This window comes from Melanotaenia boesemani, chromosome 17 (assembly GCF_017639745.1).
Source record: "Melanotaenia boesemani isolate fMelBoe1 chromosome 17, fMelBoe1.pri, whole genome shotgun sequence".
NCBI classification, from domain to species: domain Eukaryota; kingdom Metazoa; phylum Chordata; class Actinopteri; order Atheriniformes; family Melanotaeniidae; genus Melanotaenia; species Melanotaenia boesemani.
In genome coordinates this window covers 17,013,222-17,033,715 of record NC_055698.1, presented here as the reverse complement: position 1 = coordinate 17,033,715, position 20,494 = coordinate 17,013,222, and the positions used below count along the sequence as shown (strand labels likewise).

Here is a 20,494-nt window from a genome sequence, read left to right as displayed (position 1 = left end):
CAGGATTTCAAATTGAATAGTTTCCTGTTAGACTAATGGTGAACAGTTTTTATTTTTTGATACATTTACACAATATTACACTAATAACATCAGTCAAAAGCTGGTTCAGATTATAATTTTTACACAGTCCTGCACTCACAAGCTTAGTGATGTCCTTCATTTGTTTCACCCATGTGTAATACATCATCACCTCTGGTAAATGTCAAGCAGATAAATGCCTCTGCTCATCTGTCAAGTTGTAGTTTACACCCATCTCTAGTTACACTTGACCTCTGAATTTACTTTTAACGTTAACACTTAATAATTATATCCTATTCATGGGAAATTTAATCAAATTTTGTATATAAATGCTTCAATCACGAGCATTTAATAAAAAGCCTTTAGCACTGACTTTTGGCTGTCAAATTTTAATCAGTTAATTTTTAATCAGTTAATCTGTTTCAGAGTGGATGTCAGTGCCAAATGTGAGGAGATTTCCTTGGGCTGTTGATGTAGATGAATGGGCTGAAACATGAAGCGTGTGGCGAGTGCAGCTAGATACTGGCTGCCAAATGTTTTCTTTCCCCATCAGTGTTTTAAAGATACATGGGGCACAGTGAACTTTTCTAATAAACTGTCCTTTTTTCAAGCCTTTGCTCTGGATAGCTGAAACCCAAACTTGAATCCTGGCAGCAGTTCTGTAATAGTTCTCTTGATCACGTAACAGCGTTGGATGTTACTTCTAAAGAGTACATTTTGGGTGACCAGGTTTTCCCCATGGTTGTGCCAAATTCAAGAATGATTAGATGGGAAAAACAAAAATTCATTGAGCAACAACAGTAAAACACTGAAATGTGGTGCAATCTAATCATATGGAACATGGATTGTCTCCAAATCTCAACACCATTGAACATCTCCCATGTGCTTTGATGCATCAATTAAGGAACTACCTCCTGACACCATCATCACAGAATGGATTCAAATTCCTCTAATGAATTGTATGGATCTGTTTCTGACATATTGAAGCAGCTATTGCTGCCAAAGGAGGACCAACTCAATATTTAATAGTAAAATTATCACTTGACATAGCATCTCCATTAATAATACATTTACTCATCAAATACATACTCAGGTACCTCTCACAGGAGTGAATTATTGATCAGAGGACCACTGAGGTATTAACCACAGTTGGTTTATACCATATAATCTTACATGATATAATCCATTTAATAATCTCTAAAGAGCATCACATTTTTTCACCATAAAAGATGTACTACTCCGGTATCTGTCATGAATGGCAGCGGAGGTGAGGACCCCATTGCATGCAGTCAAGGCAGGAGGCAGAGTCAGTGCAAATGACAAGGTTTAATTTACCAAAACTCAAGACAGGGAACCACACACGACAGGGAGTATACCACATATAAGGCTCTGACAAGAGCAAACTGAAAACCAAGGGCATATATACACGGAGGGAGTAACAAGGAACAGGTGAAGTGAATGAATAATTAGACCAGGTGAACTGATGAGCCAGGAACAGAAAATACAGAGTACATGACGGAAAACTACAAACTGAACTAAACATGACAGACACCAGAATATAAACCAAGATTATGAAACATGACAGGTATCATCGGAAGCATCTTTTACACCACATAGCAACCATGTAGGAATTGTGTAGCAACAGTATAAAACACCGTGGCAAGCATTAGACAGCAACCTGCCACCCCTGTGCCAACTGGCTGAAACATCCTGGCAGCTATCTGACAACCTCTTCTTAACAACATCCTTAATCAGCCACACTGAAACTAGCTGTCCAACATCACTGCAACACTTGATATTAAACAACCACCTTGAGCTCGCTTCACACATCTTATTGCTTTAAATGACAATTTTCAGTTCACTTTGAAAGGACGAAGGTGATATTGCATTACTTTTTTCATGACCAAAAAGGCAGGACAGCCAACAGGAAGACAGTTCAGATGACTTATTGTACATAAAACAAAGAAACAAAAACTGGAGACATGGCATAGAATTGTCAATATCAGACGATGATCTAAGTACTATGTTTGCTCTCAGGTTTGTCTATGTTGCTGCTAAATGTATTACAATTTTAACCAACCAGACAGTAACTGAGCAAGAAAAAAAAAAACAGCCGAGTTGCATTTTGGATCGCTAAGAAAAAGTCCAGGTTAAGCTAAAAGGTGACGATGGATAAAGGATGGTGGATGAAGGTGATGGTGACAATGAGTTTATTTTATGAAAAGAAAGTTTAATAATTATTTATCACCATAAAACTATATTTCCTGTAAAACAACATAGTTATTTTTATCTTATTCTGTTATCATACATACAAAAACAGATACTGAAAACACAAGGAAAGTAAAGTGGTATCACGTCCAAGAGTCTTATTTATTTCTGATGTGATTGGCTGCACACCTCCTTTAATAAACCAGCATGTTTCTTAAACAACCCAGTCTTCTTGATCTTTGTTCTCTTAAAAGTTTTTAAGCCTTTTTCTTTATGCAAAGAGTTGGTTTCATGCAAAGGTCATCAACTGGAGGGGAGCCAAAGAGCAGAAAGAAAATTTCTGATTCCTGATCTACTCTTAAAACTTTATCTCTGATGTCCTTATTTGACATTTATCATGGTAAAAGAGACACTGTCCAAACTGCATTACAGTAAACACCTGATACTGAGAGTTTAATTATAGATGGATTGTTAAAAGAGCCATTACTGGGGTTTGAAGAACACTAAGTCTATGCTGGTTTTCTTCCTTTTGATTCCATCGTTCTTTCTCTTAAAGCACTGTATTGGAATCAAACATGAGCACTGAGGTTAAACGTGTCCAGAGCATGCATTTTGATGAGAACCACACCTGCATAAACAAGGATACAGAATGCTGTACGCATGCAGGTAAATCCTGACGTCCAGGAACAAAGTAATAGAGCTCAAATAATAAGACTCTATGATCTATACCCTAAAGTTAAAGTAAGATGTTTACACCTGGGATGGTACCTCTATATCACTTTACTGTGACCTTTTAAAATACAGGGAATTTTTAAATGAGAGACCCAATGAGTCAAAAAAAAAAAAAAAAAAATAATAGCAGCAAATTTTAGTTATGTAACAGCGCTGCAGCAGTGATTGCACAATGCTTCTGTTTTAGCGATTAACATGCCTGTTATTTTGGCATCTTGTTAATTCTGAGGTCTATCTAAATCATGTCTGGACCTTCCTGTACTAAACATACCGAGTGACATTGTCTCTCTGTGTAAGCCTAATAATGTGCAGTAAAAGATGCACAAGTACGAAAACAAGCAGAACGACAGTAATTATAGTCATTTGAAAGATTGCGAGTGAATGCAGTGAAACATGTATAATAAACTCATTCTACATATTCATTCAACATTCATTAGCGTGCTTGTGATGGTGATATAATATAACGTCTTTCCCCAGTCTGTACAGACATGTAAACTAAATATGTCAGAGACAATGTAAGACAGTTTTCTTCGATTAATTAGGATTAGAATTATAATATCACACAGGTAAGAGCAGAAAAACAAGAAAGCCGAAAAACTGAATGCAGGTGATGAAAGAAGTAGGTTTACTATGAGATCTATAAAAGAGACTGAGGATTTATAATCTGGAGCTGAGAAATGCAAGACAATCGTTCTTTTCTGACATCAAGAAGAACTGCAGTAATGCACCCCGCCTTGTTCACTACTGTTGACCGGCTAAATAATCCTCCTGTGTCATTAACCCCAAAGCTTCTATCCAGCCAGACCTGTAATAAGTTTGCCTCTTTCTTTACTGACAAAATTCAGAAAATCAGGCAGTCAGTCAGTGTTCCCATGTCAGGGACAAGACATATGCCATTACTCACTGTGTCCACTCAGAGGACACCTAAACACCATGACACATGTTTTCCAATCTGTCCTAAAGACCTGGTTGAGATCATTTGCCACTTGAAATCCACTTCTTGCTGTCTTGATACCCTGTCAACAGTGTTGTAGGCGCAATTTTTTTTGTGATGGTTACAGTTTTGTTAGGGATGTTTGAAATAATTTAAGTCCACAGAAATAACAGACCAAAATTTGGATTTTGTAGCCAGCCTACCCGGCTCCCATTACTCAGACAGGAAGTATGTTGATCTGTGTTTATGTGGTCAGTGTGAGCGGATAGCAGAGCTACACAGTTACCGTTGGTGAAGCCAACTAGGCTGACTCAACGCATAAAACAGTGCCTTGTCGTCCGTAAATTTATGAAGTGATTAATAGACTTTTGTTAAAAGTGAAGAACAAAGAAAAGATTACAGATAGCCTCTACAAGGGTTTTTCCAACAATGTTTCAGGATGCAAGGCCTCCCCTCACATACAAACTGTGAAAGAACTAGTGACGATGAGAGGACCCCTGTATTTCCCTTAAAAAGAAACACAAAAGTCTTATCTATATGTTAGGGAACTTGAAGGGTAAGGCTTTTCTTGAAGCCGTTTGACAGTGAAGCTGGTGTATTTACTTGTGTGAATTATCTGAGAAAGATTAAGGCTTTGCTTCAAAGTTTATTATTAATATGGCTTAGTAAATAAACTTATTTGACTTATGTTACATCCTTTAGTGAAATAATTACGCAGTATTTTGAAATCAGAGAATCAGTTAAGTGCTCTAAGCCACAGAAGCTTCTGAGGCTTTAAAATGGATGGAATTACTTTGCCTAATATTTGCTGCTTCAAATGCAGCTTAATCAGATCATCACATAAAGGATAGCACCATATCTCTGCATTTATGTAAATAGACCATATTAGCCTCCTTTGCAGCTCCATGCATATTGTTTGGAGGTCTGCTGGGATAGTTTGTGTGCCTTTGTGTTTAAAGTCAGGCTGCTCTGATTTATCAAACATGGATGAATGCAAGACAGCTGCTCATTTTTTAACATGTGCCAAATGAGTAATTAAGCAGGCATTTTGCAAATATGTTACATCATGATGGAGCTTAGTAAAGGAAGAGAGGCTGGACTCTCATATCACTTCAAAATAAACAAAACAAAATAAAAATAAACTAGACCTTGGCCTACTATTAGCAAGATTAGTGGTATTAGTAGTATTGTAGAGTAACATAAATATCATAGGAAGGTCTCGTCTGCCTGTTTTTTTCTTATTTAAATTGATAAAGTAAAGCTCACATTAACCAAACAACACAAATGTAAATAACTGTATAATGTATTCGTCCAACATGTCAAGGAATTATACACTCACATGCCACTTTATTAGATATACCAGTTTAATTGCTTGTTAATTAGCCAACAACTCCGCTTATTTAGACATGGTCATGATGACTTGCTGAAGTTCAAACTGAGCAGCAGAATCTAGAAGAAGGGGGATTTAAGTGACATTGAATGTGGTATAATTGTTGGTGCCAGACGGGCTAGTGTGAGTATTTCAGAAACAACTGATTTACTGGAATTTTATACACCATCTCTGGGGTTTACAGAGAATGGCTTGAAAAAGATAAATTATCCAGTGAGCAGCAATTGTCTGGATGAAAATGCCATGTTGATGTCATAGGAGAACAGGCAGACAGGTTGGGGATGATAGAAAGGCAACAGTAACTCAAATAATCACTGATCATAGCCAAGGTGTGCAGAATAGCATATCTGAAAGTAAAACATGTTGAACCTTGAAGCAGAAGGGCTGCAGCAGCAGAAGACTAATCTGAGTGCCACACCTCTTAGCTAAGAACAGGAAACTGAGGCTACAATCTGCACAGGTACATTGGACAATAGAAAATTGGAAAAATGGTCTGATGAGTCTTGATTTCAACTGTCACATCCAGATGGCACAGTCAAAATTTACCGTAAACATCCTGAAAGCATGGATCCATTTTACCTTGGAGATTGTCATGTGCAGTCAATTAATCTGCTGCAACTGTGTGATGTTATCATGCCAGTATGGAAACCAAAAACTCTGAGGAATGTTTCCAACATTTAATTAATAAATTCTTAATAAAACCTTAATTTCTAAATAATTGTAATTTTGAGATAGAATGTCAAAGTTTTCACTTTAAATATAATTTCTTTTCAGTAATCAAAATGACAGAAACTGCTTCAACACTTATCAGATGATCTGAGATCTAGTAATTTTCCTCCAGCTACACTATATCTTTCAAAGAGTATATGTCATAACAAATGTTATTTATGTAAATCAACGGTTCCCAACCCAAGGGGGGTCTACCAAAGAGTTCAGGGGTTCCCAAAAGCTTTGATCGATCAGAGTCAGTGTGATTTAAATTAAGAGCATGTTCACACGGAGATTAGCTGAAGTGTATAGAGTTTTTTTAAATCATTCCATTCACATGAAACCGGTGTTTTGGGAGCCTGAAAACAGTTTGAATCATTTAATTTATGTGTCTGAAAAATGCAACAGCGCAGATAATGTAAATGGTGGTGTGTCTGCCAGTTTCCTTACATATTTCCTGACCTGATAGGAAAAGATAGATACCTGCACAAACTTTTATGAATACTCAAATATATGTGGATTTGCCTTCTTTTCTGCCTCCATTTATGATTGATTACTAATGCGATCGGAGTTTAATTTAACACCACTATTCTGAAACAGCGCTGACTGAATGCGGAGCAACATTATGATTGTTTTTTTCAGTGGTATCGTGTGTTATCATCATGATTATGAGAACATTATATTATGAAAAATTTTCCTGACAGCTGTTAAAAGCTTTGTCCTCAAAGATGGTGGTCAAGGGTGTCAAAAGAATAATAATTTTTAAAGCTCACACACTTGCCTGCATCTAGATCAAGCACATAACACCATCATTTTTACCCCCTCTGTCATCATCACAGAGCTAAATCACAAACTTTCCTCTGCAGACTTCCAGTTAAACTGAAGCGAGCATGGAACGATCTCTGTGTTACAAACACAGAAGGGGGCAGATGGTAAAGTTGTTTGGAAGTAATTTAGAAGCCTCAGATCGATTCCTGTATTGATTAAAAAATGAGTCACCATGCTGTGCAGTCTGCCCGACAGGCTGGCAAACCTCTTCATGTTGATGTGGAACACTGAAATGTTTTCAATATTTCTATTAAACAGACACACAGAGTACAACCATGTATTTTGCAGATAAACATTTCCTTAGTTTAATGTTTTCTCCAAAAGCAGTAACTTTTAGATTTTAGTCTTTTGTTATGTGTTTTTTTCTATTTTCTCATATATTAGTACTTTTTGCGTTGCCTATTTGTCTTCCTGAAATGTAAAACCAGGCACATCAGAAAAAAATGAATGTTTTGTTACACGATTTAGCGTCTGTCCTCTGGTTTCTTACTCTGTCCTCGATGACACTAAGTAGTCTTTTCTGTTTGGATCAGTTTAGGGCTGCAGCTTTTGTTCTCTGTGAACAATAGCTCCAACTCCCATAAAACAGAGTTAAAACCAATGTCATTCCCAAAAAAATAATATGTTTTTGTGTCTCTTAAAGCAGGGTTTCTTAACCTTTTTTACATATGGGGCCGAACTTTTCCAGTACAAAGACTGTTTTGGTTTAACTGACATTACTCTTGATTTAATTTCTTTTCAGTAACTAAACCTAATTCACTTGCAGTAACAGTTAAAACTTTGTAAAATATGAAATTATGAAACATATCTAAAAAAAATTCATGATACAATTAGACTGTCACAAAGACTTTTATATATCATGTATATGTGTGAAACTGCACCCACGTCAAGATGCCCAGTAGACTAATAATTTATGGAATAAAATCAGCCCCCTACAAGAACAAACTCTAAAGCTCAAGTCTGGCTTATTAACACAAAATATACTTAAAATTAGATTTCACTACAACAAAAAAGAGAGACTTGAAAAACAATGGATAGGAAAAGATAGAAATTTTAACAATAAAATTATGCAGTGATAACGTACATTTAAAATAATAATTTATACTGGATTTATACCTGCGCGGCATCTAGGTCGGTTATGATGTCACCGCTGTAGGCTCCGTGGAGCCCTGAAGTGTGCTTCTTCCAGACCTGACGTGCACCCCTGCAACGCAGACGGTTACGCGGAAGTACTCCCTTGTGATTGGTTAGTTTGGGATTATGGGATTACCCAAATGTTATAAAACATTAAACAAGAAAGAACGCTGAATAAAGTTTCAGATCATAGACCAATCAAACTTAATGATTTTCCCTGTACCAATCCTGATGATGGTCTGCACATCTAAATACATACAAATATATTTGGCTTGTCACAGCGTATATGTAGTGGACATTATAATATGACAAGATCTTTATTCTTTCCTCTATCTTAGACAAAGAAAGTCTTTTCTCTGATGAGCATAGAAAACCTTTTTAAAAGTTTATTAACCTCTGGAATGTTAAGGTCAACAAAGTCTTGTATTGAATCTTGCAGAGGTCCACCGGGTGGTCTGCTCTATGTCCCAGTTGGAAGATAAACCTGTGGGTGTTAGCTTATTAGTTTTAGGAATAACAAGTTTTGAAGAAAGGAGAGTATCCCCAGGTCATGAGTTCCAGACCTAAATCTGAATAAGGTAAAAACATTTGTTCCCTCCAAAATTCCCTCCAATATCATAACCAATCAAATTTTTTGGAGACAAGCGATCCGAGAGTGTGATCTGCGACACTGTCGCCGTTGCTGCTGTTGGTCGCATTCTGTGCGTTGGATTTCACCTCTGTGGTGACGAGTTTTGCCTGTCGCTGTTGTTGGTCACCCCCCCGTGTGTCAAGCCCATTACAAGGTCCCATCATGGCCAATCATGACCCACAGGTGCAAAAATGGATTCCCAACCTTCTTCATCTCTTCACTTTTTTAGTCCATCTTTTTTTTCATCCTTTGCTTTTTTATTCAGACTTCATCAAAACTCATTCATGCATGAGTATTTATCATAAAAAGACAAAAATTTCTTAAAGATTTGAAGGATTTTCCGATTTTTTACAAATCACTCTGGGTAAAAAGATAAACAATTAAATTGTTCACTATATTATTTTACCCCCTCAGTTGTTCATCACCTACTGATTCATCCAATTAAAAAGCTGTCCAAAGGAAGAGATGAAAGAATTGCACATATCCTGAAAAACATTTTTTTTTTTTTAATCTAAACATCTCTCTTGTGCTGACTTTTTACAGCAATGTGGATACGGATGAACTCTGTGGTAAGTTCAGTCTTCTAAATAAGAAAACCTTTTGAAAAATAGAATAATAAGGTGCATTAAATTGCATCTGTGTGTGATTATGGTGTCTTTTCCTCTCTGTCTCTATTTCTTTTGTTCTTGTGGTTTAAAGAGTACTTCTCCCAGCACCTCGGTGAATATGAGAATGTTCTTGCTGCTCTAGAAGATCTGAATATGTCCATACTGAAGGCAATGGACAAAACAAAGAAGGTAAGATAATAGAAAGTGATGCCATTGTTAATGCACACACATATGTGCAACACAAAGTTGTTATCTTATTACTTTAAGTTATTACTTATTGCAGTCTCCTGTCAATATGTATTTATCATTCAGAAAATTCCAGGAAGATGTTTTTCAAACAATATACAAAGTTTTCAGTGTTCCGTTGTTTGCTTATCTAATTTATGTTTTTTATGCTGAGATCTATCCAGCATACGTTTTGTGATCTGCAATCATTAGAAACATATGTGCAGAAATTTAACCCTTTCTCAAAGAAAATAAATTATTTACATTTTTATTTTTCCTTTGGACAATAATAGTGGAGATTTTTTTTTTAACAAATGGCTGCAATGATAGCTAATAATATAGTAGAAAGAGTGAAAGTGACCAAATGGTAAAGCAGCTGTTAAATGGTTAAGAAAAGGACAGGGTATTTGGTTGTAACTTTTCTGTTTTTAACTTTTTTCAGTCAAAGTGAGTAATGCTAACGTAAATAATAAATAAAACTAATCATTTAATTATCAGCTGGGAACACAAGAACCCCAGAAATCTGACCAAAGTCCCAACAGGCATTGTAATTACACCAAAGCTGATTGTTATTAGGTACATATGTAACTAGTAACAAACAAGCTGGACAAAGCAATGACTTAACAGAAGATGACGATTCATAGTTTTTAGCAAGACAACTGCCATCTGGAAGGATTTATTTTACTGTTGTCTCTTAGAGAACAACTGCTAAATTATCCAACTCATTTGTCATTTAGAATTTGTCATGGTTTTGGAGGAAGCAAAAAATTGATGTTAAATCATCACTACAGTTATTCTATTTAATCTTGGGCATGTTTCAACCACATGTTACAACAATCTATCTAATAGATGGTGAAATGTTCTACTCTAAACCACTAATGTTACCCATATGGAGGCCTTAAGTAAATGGGAAGGAACAACTAAGTCATTGTGAATAATTTGGAAGCTATCAGTGTCTGTGAGAGTAGATTAGCAGATATTGTGCTAATCTGTCTTAGTGTCTGTTGTTTGTGACTGATAGAAAAGTAAGAAGATAGAAGAAATAAGTGTTACAGATACCTAATCATGTCAATCTATTTACGTAAAGATATTTGGATCTGGACCAAAACTGTCACAATGAATCTGTGACCTCAACAAACATCTCAACAATTTGATTTTCCTTTGGTATTGAAAAAAATTCTGCATGAAATTAGCTAAGATTACTATCATTAATTTCTAACTAAACTAGATGCTATAAAAATGCTGATGAGGAGTGTGTCTTTCCACTGAACAGTGTTATGACTCATTTGTGGAGGTCCGTTAGCGTAGGTTTGGTGACGAGAAAATGGGCAAAAATATCAGCTTAAATTTAGGTGATGTAATGATGACCCTAGCTTATTGCTGTACATCTTTCCCAGTGTGCTGCCCAGCTGGCTTCCTCAGATCTCCCATTAGTCAGATTTCCATTACAGAGCCAAAAAGGACAAGTCATGGCTCAACATGCTAAATAAACCACAAAAAAACATGCTATGCAGGACTTGTAGCCATCAAAGCCATCAGATTAAATGGACTGCGACAGCATTACAAAATAATAACTGCTTTTGATTCCTATGAACAATGCCCTCTTGATCTTACTTCGGATCTGTTAGAGGATGGGTGCATTTTACATTATCAGAGAGGGGAAGAAGGATGGATGAAGGTGGTAAAGAAGAAAAGAGTAAGCAGACAGCATTGACTGTAAATGATTAGACATTAAGGAGATGACAGATGAAAGATGACAAATGTGAGAAGTTAGAGAAGTGGATCTGCAGGGAGATCTTGTTTTTCTTTCTAACAACTCTCCCTTTCTCTAGTAGCTCATCTGGCACATATGACACATGCTGTGAAGCTGAAATTGTCCGTCAGATCTGTGCCAAAGACAACACGTCTCATTGAGGACACTGAGTGGGAGTCAAAGCATTTGACAGTTGTGATTTTTTTATTAGCACAGAAAAAGGGGAAAAAAAAAGATGACACACAATTTAATACTATAACAACAAAGATAACTGATAAAGGTTTGATTCACCAAATGATACCACAACTACCATCATTCAACACAATTAATTAAGAAAGCAAGAGCTATGGATTCATTTAAACCCTTAAAATCTATTTTAGGAAGACAGACACTTGTTATAAAATAGGTTATGAAGGAGCATAGCAGTGAGGAGCAGTACAGGCGGGTTTTGTCCTTTGAGAAAGAATCACTTGCCTTGCTCTGGCTTTTAAAAGCCTTTATTCATCTCTCAGGGGAAAAAACAGGATTCTAAATAGCCTCTCAGTCAGTCTCAGAAACCTTTTTGCTGTTCCTTCACAAACTTTCAAATTTAATATCTGACCTTGAATGAAAACAAATTACTCTGCACAATCTGGACAAAACGTAGCCACAACAAAAACTAAATTACTATGCTTAACTTTGAGAGACACCCAGGATCTTCCACTGCTGATGTCCTTTCACACCCCTTCTTCAATTCAAAGACTGACCATCTATAAAGCATATGCCACTCCATTCATCAAACTTTTCAGGACCAAGGCATGATTCACTGCACAAATATAAGACTGTATGACGCACTATATTTCTCTGACTGTTATCGGGTATTGGCTGGCGAAGAGGGGAACAGATGCTGCATTAGTCACAGACTAAAGCTCAGTCATCTCTGTTGAACTGTGTATGCATTTGAGTGGGTGGTCTTTGGCTGTGGATGTGTGTGAGGGGGTTGGTTGTATGTGTGTGCATATAAAAGGTATTTAGAGATTTTTTTGTCTAATGAATATGTGCACACAAGCTATTTTATTTGCAAGCATGATCTATTCATGCCCATGTGCGGGGGTGTTGGAACAAGAGTGTGGATCAAAGGCAGATATATTTACAGCATGGATCTAATCAGAGGCACTCTGGATTTTATTCACACCAAAGCCAACAAAAGGTTTGAATTCAAGGGAGCAAAACTGAAGAAGATAGAGAGAAAGTAATGGGAAGGTGTTAAAAAAATACTTTCATGTAGAATAAAGTATCCCTTCTTTTTTCAGTATGCAGCAATGACATCTTTGGCATACTTCCAAACAGCTATCGGTATAAACAGTTTTTAATTGGATGTTGTCTAAATGTGCATCCTGCTCCAACCAACCTGAGCCTACCATACAGATTGAGGAGGACATTTTCCTGGTAAACTTAAAATAAGCATCTAGCATTATTGGACTGTAAAGATTCTTATTTTCTCAAATGCAGAAAAAATGCAAATCGAGACAAACATCAGGGAAAGAAAAAAAAAAACAAAGTTAAAAGCGTTGTGTATGCCATGCATGTATTTTTACTGCCAGTTGGCCACCCGGGCCAAAACTGTAAACCATGGAGAAACGCTGCTGTGTGAAGCTTGTTTACCCGATGAAATCCTTTCACTATGAAACACTTTGCTGTCAACCTTTAGGAAAAGTCTGAGAACCTCTCACCTTATTTTACATTTAAAACACATTTAAGGAAAGTAAAAAAAAAAAAAAAAATATATATATATATATATATATATATATATATATAATGTGTTACATTTTAAAAATTGCCTTCCTAATACTAAGAAATGTATATAAAAATGACCTGTTAATACACTGAAACTTAACTTTTTTTCATAAAATACATTAAATGAAGACTTACATATGAATTAAAGCAGGATACATAACAAAAGCTAGCTTGTATAAAGATTTCTGACCTGAGGAGTGATTGAGGGACATGTAGTGTTTGCAGGGTTCAGTTCAGACTTAATTTGTGTGGGTTTGGCAGCACAGCAGGGTTTCAGATTGATTTAGAAGTAAAAGTAATTGCCTTCAACAGAGCTTTCGTTTGACCTTTTGTACAAATAACAATAAAAGATCACGGGAGAGGCAAAAAGGAAAAAAAAGACCAATTCAGGCACAACAGAAGCTGCTGATTTATGAGATGGGCACACACTGCTCACACTGACCTTTACTGGTCTTGTCATGACTCACTCTCTCTAAATGAATGCACATTTACGTGCAAATGCGTGCATGCATGTGCATGTGTTTGTGTTAGCTGACAGATTAAACAATACCAGAAACCATTGATGAGGTGCTATAAACCAAATTTTGTATCCCTTTTATTTTTAATCAGATTTATATGTCAATTATTTTTTTTCTTTTTTATAAGTAATACACAATAAATGTGTTTTATTCACATACACATTTATCCATTAGTTATTTTCTACTCCTTTAAGCAAACCTTTCATTGTTAGCTGAGTGTAACAGTTCTAACTGTGGGAGCAGGTGTGGTGTGTACAGCAAACTCCATAGTGCCAAATATCCCTCGGTCCTCTTTGATTAGATGCAAAACAACATTCAGCTCTCCTGTTCCAGGCATAGCAAATGACATGTCTTCAAAATGTCATTGACTTGAACCTGACATAAATAAATCTTTAAAATGACAAGGTGCTGATGACTCAATTACATCTATAATGTGACTTTCCATCATTTCAGAAATACAAAACATGTCATCTCCCACAAATTGTGCAGGCTCCTGTTGTGCCAGTCAGAATAAATACTCTTCAGAAGGTGTCAATCATTTTCTTAGTGTATAATAATAATTTTAAAAAAGACCCTTAGAGACTCACTTCACTACTCAACTTTACTGCGACTATAGGTGTCATTACCTTTTGTTCCAATATTGTTGTGAGGGACTTTGTGGTCTTTTATTTAAAACCAGGATTTGTCTTTTAATTTACACATTAAAAAGATCTTTAAAGCTGCCTTCTGTAATCCCTTCCCAGAGCAATGCTAACAAACCTGATCCATGCATTGGTCTGCTCCACGCTAGAGCAGAACAATGCAGTGCCATTTTAACTTGGATGCCAATTAATTGCATACACATCAAAAACAGAGTTCTGACTGATTCTACAAGAATTATTTTTTTAGTTTACCTTTATTAGGAAAGTTTTAATAGATTACTTTCTATATAAAGCTCCAGATCTCAGACTGATCTTTTTTTTCTTCAGAAACATAGCTAATGATGGCTCCCAGATCAGAACCGAACAGAACTGAGGGCAGAACTTTTAATTTTTCATTTTCAGGCTTCTCTCCTATTAAACCAGTTGCCAGTGTGTTTCTGGGACAGAGCCATGCTCTCTGCCTTTAGACTAAGCTTTAAACAGACTTATCGGGAAGATCCTATTTTTAATTTTCTGATTTTTTTTTTTTTTTTTTGCTTTCTTGTTTTGGTATCTCAATTTAAATAAGAAAAAGTCAGTAATTTACGAAAAAGGAAAAACTTCAACATCTTGAATAGTTTGTATTTCATGTTTCCCTTTTCTTCAAATACAGAGAAGCAAGAGATTTTAGTGGACAAGTTAGGAGAGTTTTTAAAATGAAGCCTTAGATCTTAAAGGATGAATGTTTAAATCCTTAATTTGCTTTGTAAAGTGCTCCGTTAGCTAATTGTTTTGGCTTTGTTTCATTCAGCTGCGCTCATCAGTATTTTTAAGCAGCTGTTTTCAGTGAAAAAGCTCTGAAACTCCAACTTTGGCCACCAAATATAAAACAGACAATATAATCAATAGAGCATTGTAGATGCTATGATAGATCATAGCAGAGATATTAAATGACTAATGATGCAAAAATTGAAGAGTTATAGGTTTCTCTATAGAAAGATGAGGTCAACATTAACTCGGAAATCCTACTGCATTACAATCTGTCTTCCTTTAAAGCCTTCACTTTAATTTCTATTCTATTCTATTCTATTCTACAGTCATTTAGCAGACGCTTTTATCCAAAGCGACTTACATTTGAGAGGAAGAACAACACAAGCATGAATTCAAACAAGATGGGACGTCATAATTAAGTGATAGTCAGACCGCTTTTGAGTCCAGTTGGACCCAGGTGCTGTCATGTAGTGCTAGTGCAGTGCATATAATTTTTTTTTTTTTTTTTTTTTTTTTTTTTTTTTTTTTTTAGTCATTTTATTTAAATACAGGATCACGATTTCATCAAACAATATCAACTAGGTCATAAGTGCATGATTTCATCACATAATATCAAATTGGGCATAAGTGCATGATTTCATCACACAATATCATCTTGGGCATAAGTGCACACAGCTTCTTCAGTACTTGGTTGAGCCAAAAAGCTGGACAAATCTTTCTGACTCATTTAGTTAAGCTAAATGTGGAAATGCTCCTTAAACAACTGAGTCTTTAAGCTTTAGCTTCAACAGTCCTGACATCTTTTTATAATTACTTCAGGCTGAAAGATTTCTGTCATCAGATTAGCATGATTGATAAAAATTAAGTGGGTGGCTGTTAGCAGATGACCAAAGATTTAACATCTTCTTCCTTGTCTTCCATTTCTTTTGCAGCAACAGCATTATGTAATTTCTCATAAATGAATTATCTTCTGGGCATGTTTTAATTAACAGAAGAGATCTGGACATTTAGTAACTCTAGAGTGGCACATGAAATGTGTCACAGCTCCCCTTTGTTGTTCCTCCTACTCTAACTTGTCCTCCTCTTCCCCACCTTGATTGACAGGACTATCAGGAGTCCACCCACCTGGAGCAGTTTGTGACCCGCTTCTTGCTGAAGGAGACAACCAATCAGCTTCATTCACTTCAAAGCTCACTCGAGTGCGCCATGGAAACCACAGCTGAGCAGACTCGCCAGGAGAAGTAAGAGCAAATCTCTCTGGTCCTTCACTTTTATGGACACACAAACACATAAAACATGAACACAATGTACAGTACCCTGAGGCCCATAATTAGCGTTCTCATGCTAATCGTCTTATTTTATTCACACTAATTTAGCTCCCACATTAAATACTTGAATTATGCTTTAGAACAAGATGCCAATTTTTATGCTGTTTGTGAAGAACACCTGCCCTTTCCTCTAATTCAGCAGATATTTATGGCATCATTTGTTTAATATGTAAATCCTGTGTCTATGGAGAAAGGCAAAGTGAAGCAAATTAAAAAGAGTTCATGAACAGAGGGCACAATTACACAAAGGAGAAAGATGGTTGATCAAGCCAGATGTTTATCTCCGGTTATGTTTTTATAGTGATATTACAGTTAAAGAGAGTTTATGTTTTTACAGAGAGGGGTGGGGGTTCGCTGTGTGTGTGTGTGTGTGTGTGTGTGTGTGTGTGTGTGTGTGTGTGTGTGTGTGTGTGTGTGTGTGTGTGTGTGTGTGTGATGTGTATGAAAAAGAGAGTATGATCAGGTATGTGTTTTTTAACTTTAATGTTTCATACTCATGTGTGTGAAAGTTTCTGTTTTATAATATTCCAAAACTGCTGCTTTTGTATAAAAATTGCTTTATAGATAAAGTTGGATTTTATTTGATTTGATTGTAAAGATTTAGGAACTTAAGCCAAGATAATATTTTGTATGAGATTATAATAGTACTCATCATTCCCTCATACCTGTGGAGCATTTTTGTATCATTCAGTTGATTGTTTTGTTTTGTGGCCCACAGCCATTCACGTTACCCTTATCGCCCCAGATTAGATTTTTTTTCTTTGTTAAGTGTGTGAAAGTCAGAAAAATATGTTGGTAAAAGTGAAATATAATAATCTTGACTGTTTTTCTCAGTGTTAAGGATATTAAAAACTATAGTTTTCTTCACGTTTAAAAGAGCATTTAAATTGACAGATTACACAAATCCTCCTTCTCAAAAGCAGTTTTTTTGTTTATTTGGTTTTTTTTTTATGGTATTACAGAATTTACAAATCAGACACTGATTTCAGTCTGGGTCTTTCACTATTTTTGCCACCACCATAGTTTCTCTCACATGTCTGTAAGAGGACTTGGGATGGTTGTGATGTTTAGTAATGATAATAATGATAATAATGGATTAGATTTAAATAGCCCTCAAAGCATTTAACTGATTCATTCACACACTGGTGGTAAGTTGCATGTGTAGCCACAGCTGCTCTGGGGCAGACTGACAGAAACATGCCCACCAATCTGCACCAACAGCCTCTCCAACCACTACTAAACATTCATCCAGTGTTCCCAACACTGGCGGTAAAGTGGGTAAAGTACGGCCACACCAACAGATTGACTGGGATGAACTGGAATTTGAACCACCAACCTTCTGAGCCACTGCCACCCCAAACATCATGGTTGGACGGCGTTAAATCCTACGCTGCTTTTTTAACTAATGAAAAGATATTTTTTATGGATATTTAATAAAAGAAAATAAAGGAAAAAAGTACTGCAAGCTGATAACTAAATGTTCTGCCTTTTTTTTTCAAACATTTGTGTTTAATAAATATTAAACTGACAAGTGTTACTCACATTTTAGATTTTTTTTTTTTATTTAAAGTAAAAAAAAATTAAGTAAAAGATTACATGAGTGTCATCATCGAAACAAACTAAATGTATGTGTTTTTTAATAGCTGCATTGCCATCTTTGTGAATGTGTGCTTGCTTTAGGAATAAAATATGGACATAATTTGGTCATGATTTGATTATTAACATTTATAAATACACCAAGATAATTAATGCTGGCTCTCTAAGAAAACTGGACCATAAGGGCCTCATTCTCAGGGAGCTCTGTTGCCTGTGAGAGTGCAGCACTTCATCCATCTGGGTTTAAATTCAGGACTCCAACATGCCCCTGGTGTGTTCATTTCATTAGTGATGATGACTCACGCAAAAACACGCATGCACAAAATTTCTTCCACAAATTGTGTGCCAGTGTACAAGCATGTATGCGAGTCTCCCCTGCAGGTAATGTGTATTCCAGCATTGTGTATTTAAAGGAAAGGTAATGACGCACTGCTTTTCTGCATTTAATCACCTGTCTGAGCTCGACAGCTGAGCTGTAATTTGCTGCCAGCTTCTGCTAAGCCTGTTCCCTTCCAGTTTCTCCACTTGCCCTTCTAATGAAGTGCTTGTTGAGATATGGCCATAACAAGCTGGTTTAAATGACCTTTCAGAAAATGATATCAATTGTAGCACCCTGTATATTTTATCAGTGTTTGTAAAAAAAGGATTTCGCCTGAACTTATGCTTGAAAGACTCTTAAAGATATGTTTCAAACATTTGTGATAATCCTTCCTTAATCTGAAACATAATGTGGCCATGGTTCATTTTTGCCATAATTTTCATGTTCACACTTCTTCTCGAACAGGAAATAGAAGGGGCTTGGATATTCAGCAGTCTTCTTTCCTTTCCTTTTTTGTGTCTTCTAAATTTTTATTTCTGTCATATCATTTCTAAGTGTGACTATTCCTCACTCCCTGAGCAGCTTCCTCTCTTTCAGCAACCATAAATTCCCTAGTGCATCTGAATGTAATCGCTCTGTTCTTCCAAACAACAAGAGATTCGGTTGTTTCTCTAGTGGCTTTTAATGGGTTTTTGTGGTCATTTTCAGATGTGTGAGGAGACTGTGGACAAAGACATGTTTTTCTTTGATGCTTGGTAGTACGTGCAGCTGAGCCAGAGCTTTGTTTTTTATGAGTTGTGTTGTTATCTAGTCATTTTTCTTTTCTTCTTGTGCTGTTACTTGTGCAATACAAATTCTCAACCACATAGAAAATTACTAATTTTTATCATTTTTTCAGTTGCATTATTTCCTATATTAATTTTCACTGAAGCTTATCAGCTCTGCTAAGGATTTCTAAGGTTGTTACTCATGGATGATGGCTCTGTCATTATTTGTTGTAATGGATATGAAGACAGGACATAGGTGAACACCTATACTCTGGTTATTATTCCCACTCTGCTAATCCTGGCCTCACTTTGCTCTCCAGCTCTGCAACCTCCTTTACTCCCTTTTTGGTTGACAGTTTTCGCAATTAAAGTTGCTACATAGCTAAGAATATGACTCGCTGGCAGACCTCCAGAGACCCGCCACCCAGTTCTTTCTCCTCCCTGCGCCAAGGGAAAGCTATGGACATACAGCTTATAAATAAATTACACTGCATTTCATGGTAGGAATGCAACATTTAGAATGAAGTCTCCAATAAGAGGTGTCATATGCCACAGCCAGTGTCATCTTACTAAGAGCTGATCATTATTAATAAGCTGGTTGCCATTTCAGTATGCACATGTCTTCACATTTAGTTATGAAGTGTACTGTAAAGTGCTGAATACACAGTCATGTTTTTAAAAATGTGTTTACAAGCTGTATAGCTGCCAAAAAGTTTTCTGTCAAAAACAACTAATGTGCAGAGTGATGCCTTCCTGAAAGAACAGAGCAACACTTCTGCACACATCCTTTCTATAAAGACATTACACATTTATTATAATCTGTTCAAGTCAGTTGGAGTTGCAAATACTATATTAATGCTTCTAGTTTGATTAGCCAACATGTCCTTGCCCTGTATGGGTGCAACTACAAAGATTTTTGTGCAAATCATTTTAATCACATGGGAAGATACGACCTAAAATAGTATAAATTTTCTTTAATCTTTTTTGCTTCCTGAGCTAAGTAACTTTTTATTAGCTGGCTTTAAATCAACACAATTATAATTAATTGGACTAATGTGGATTTTAGTGAATTTGATTTAATAACAGGATGATAACAGGATTAAAGTAAATTGGATATAACTAGATTATAATAGGATTGAATTAGATTTATTTTTAAAGGGCCTCTAATATGTTTTTCCATATTTTCTGGCTAATCTGCATAGTTTAAGCAAGAGTAATAAATGTGTTTAATATTTTTGTGAAGAAGGAACAGGATTTATTCAGTGCTTCTGAACTCTCTGGTAAATCAGTTGTTTGGGAACAGGGCTGCCTGTAAAGACTAATTAAACTGAAGACAGTTTAACAACAGTAAACAACCACATGAAGTCTAAAACATGTAGAGATGTTTGAAGAAAGCCACATATACACACATATTTGAATATGTGTGTGCACACAATTCCCCACAGATTCCCTGAGGTCTCTTCAAAGAACGTGACCGAACAACTTGACAGCTGTAAGATAAATCTTAGGTGATGTCACCCTGTGGCTGCATGCACCTTGTCACTGGCATTAGCATCATTGTCACCCCAATACAATATAGAAATATAACAGAAGTCAGGACAACTTCAGGTTTGCTAAATTTATTCACAGC

General features: G+C 36.1%; 1 protein-coding gene across 1 annotated transcript in view; it reads left to right on the top strand.

Moving 5' to 3' along the window:
* The window catches only part of necab1 (N-terminal EF-hand calcium binding protein 1), a 44,023-nt gene that overhangs the window by 7,290 nt on the left and 16,239 nt on the right, over nt 1–20,494 (top strand). The window contains exons 4-6 of the mRNA XM_042012437.1: nt 9,127–9,152; nt 9,283–9,380; nt 15,959–16,095. Of these exons, the coding sequence (XP_041868371.1) occupies nt 9,127–9,152; nt 9,283–9,380; nt 15,959–16,095 (261 nt within the window). The remainder of the gene's footprint in view (nt 1–9,126; nt 9,153–9,282; nt 9,381–15,958; nt 16,096–20,494) is intronic.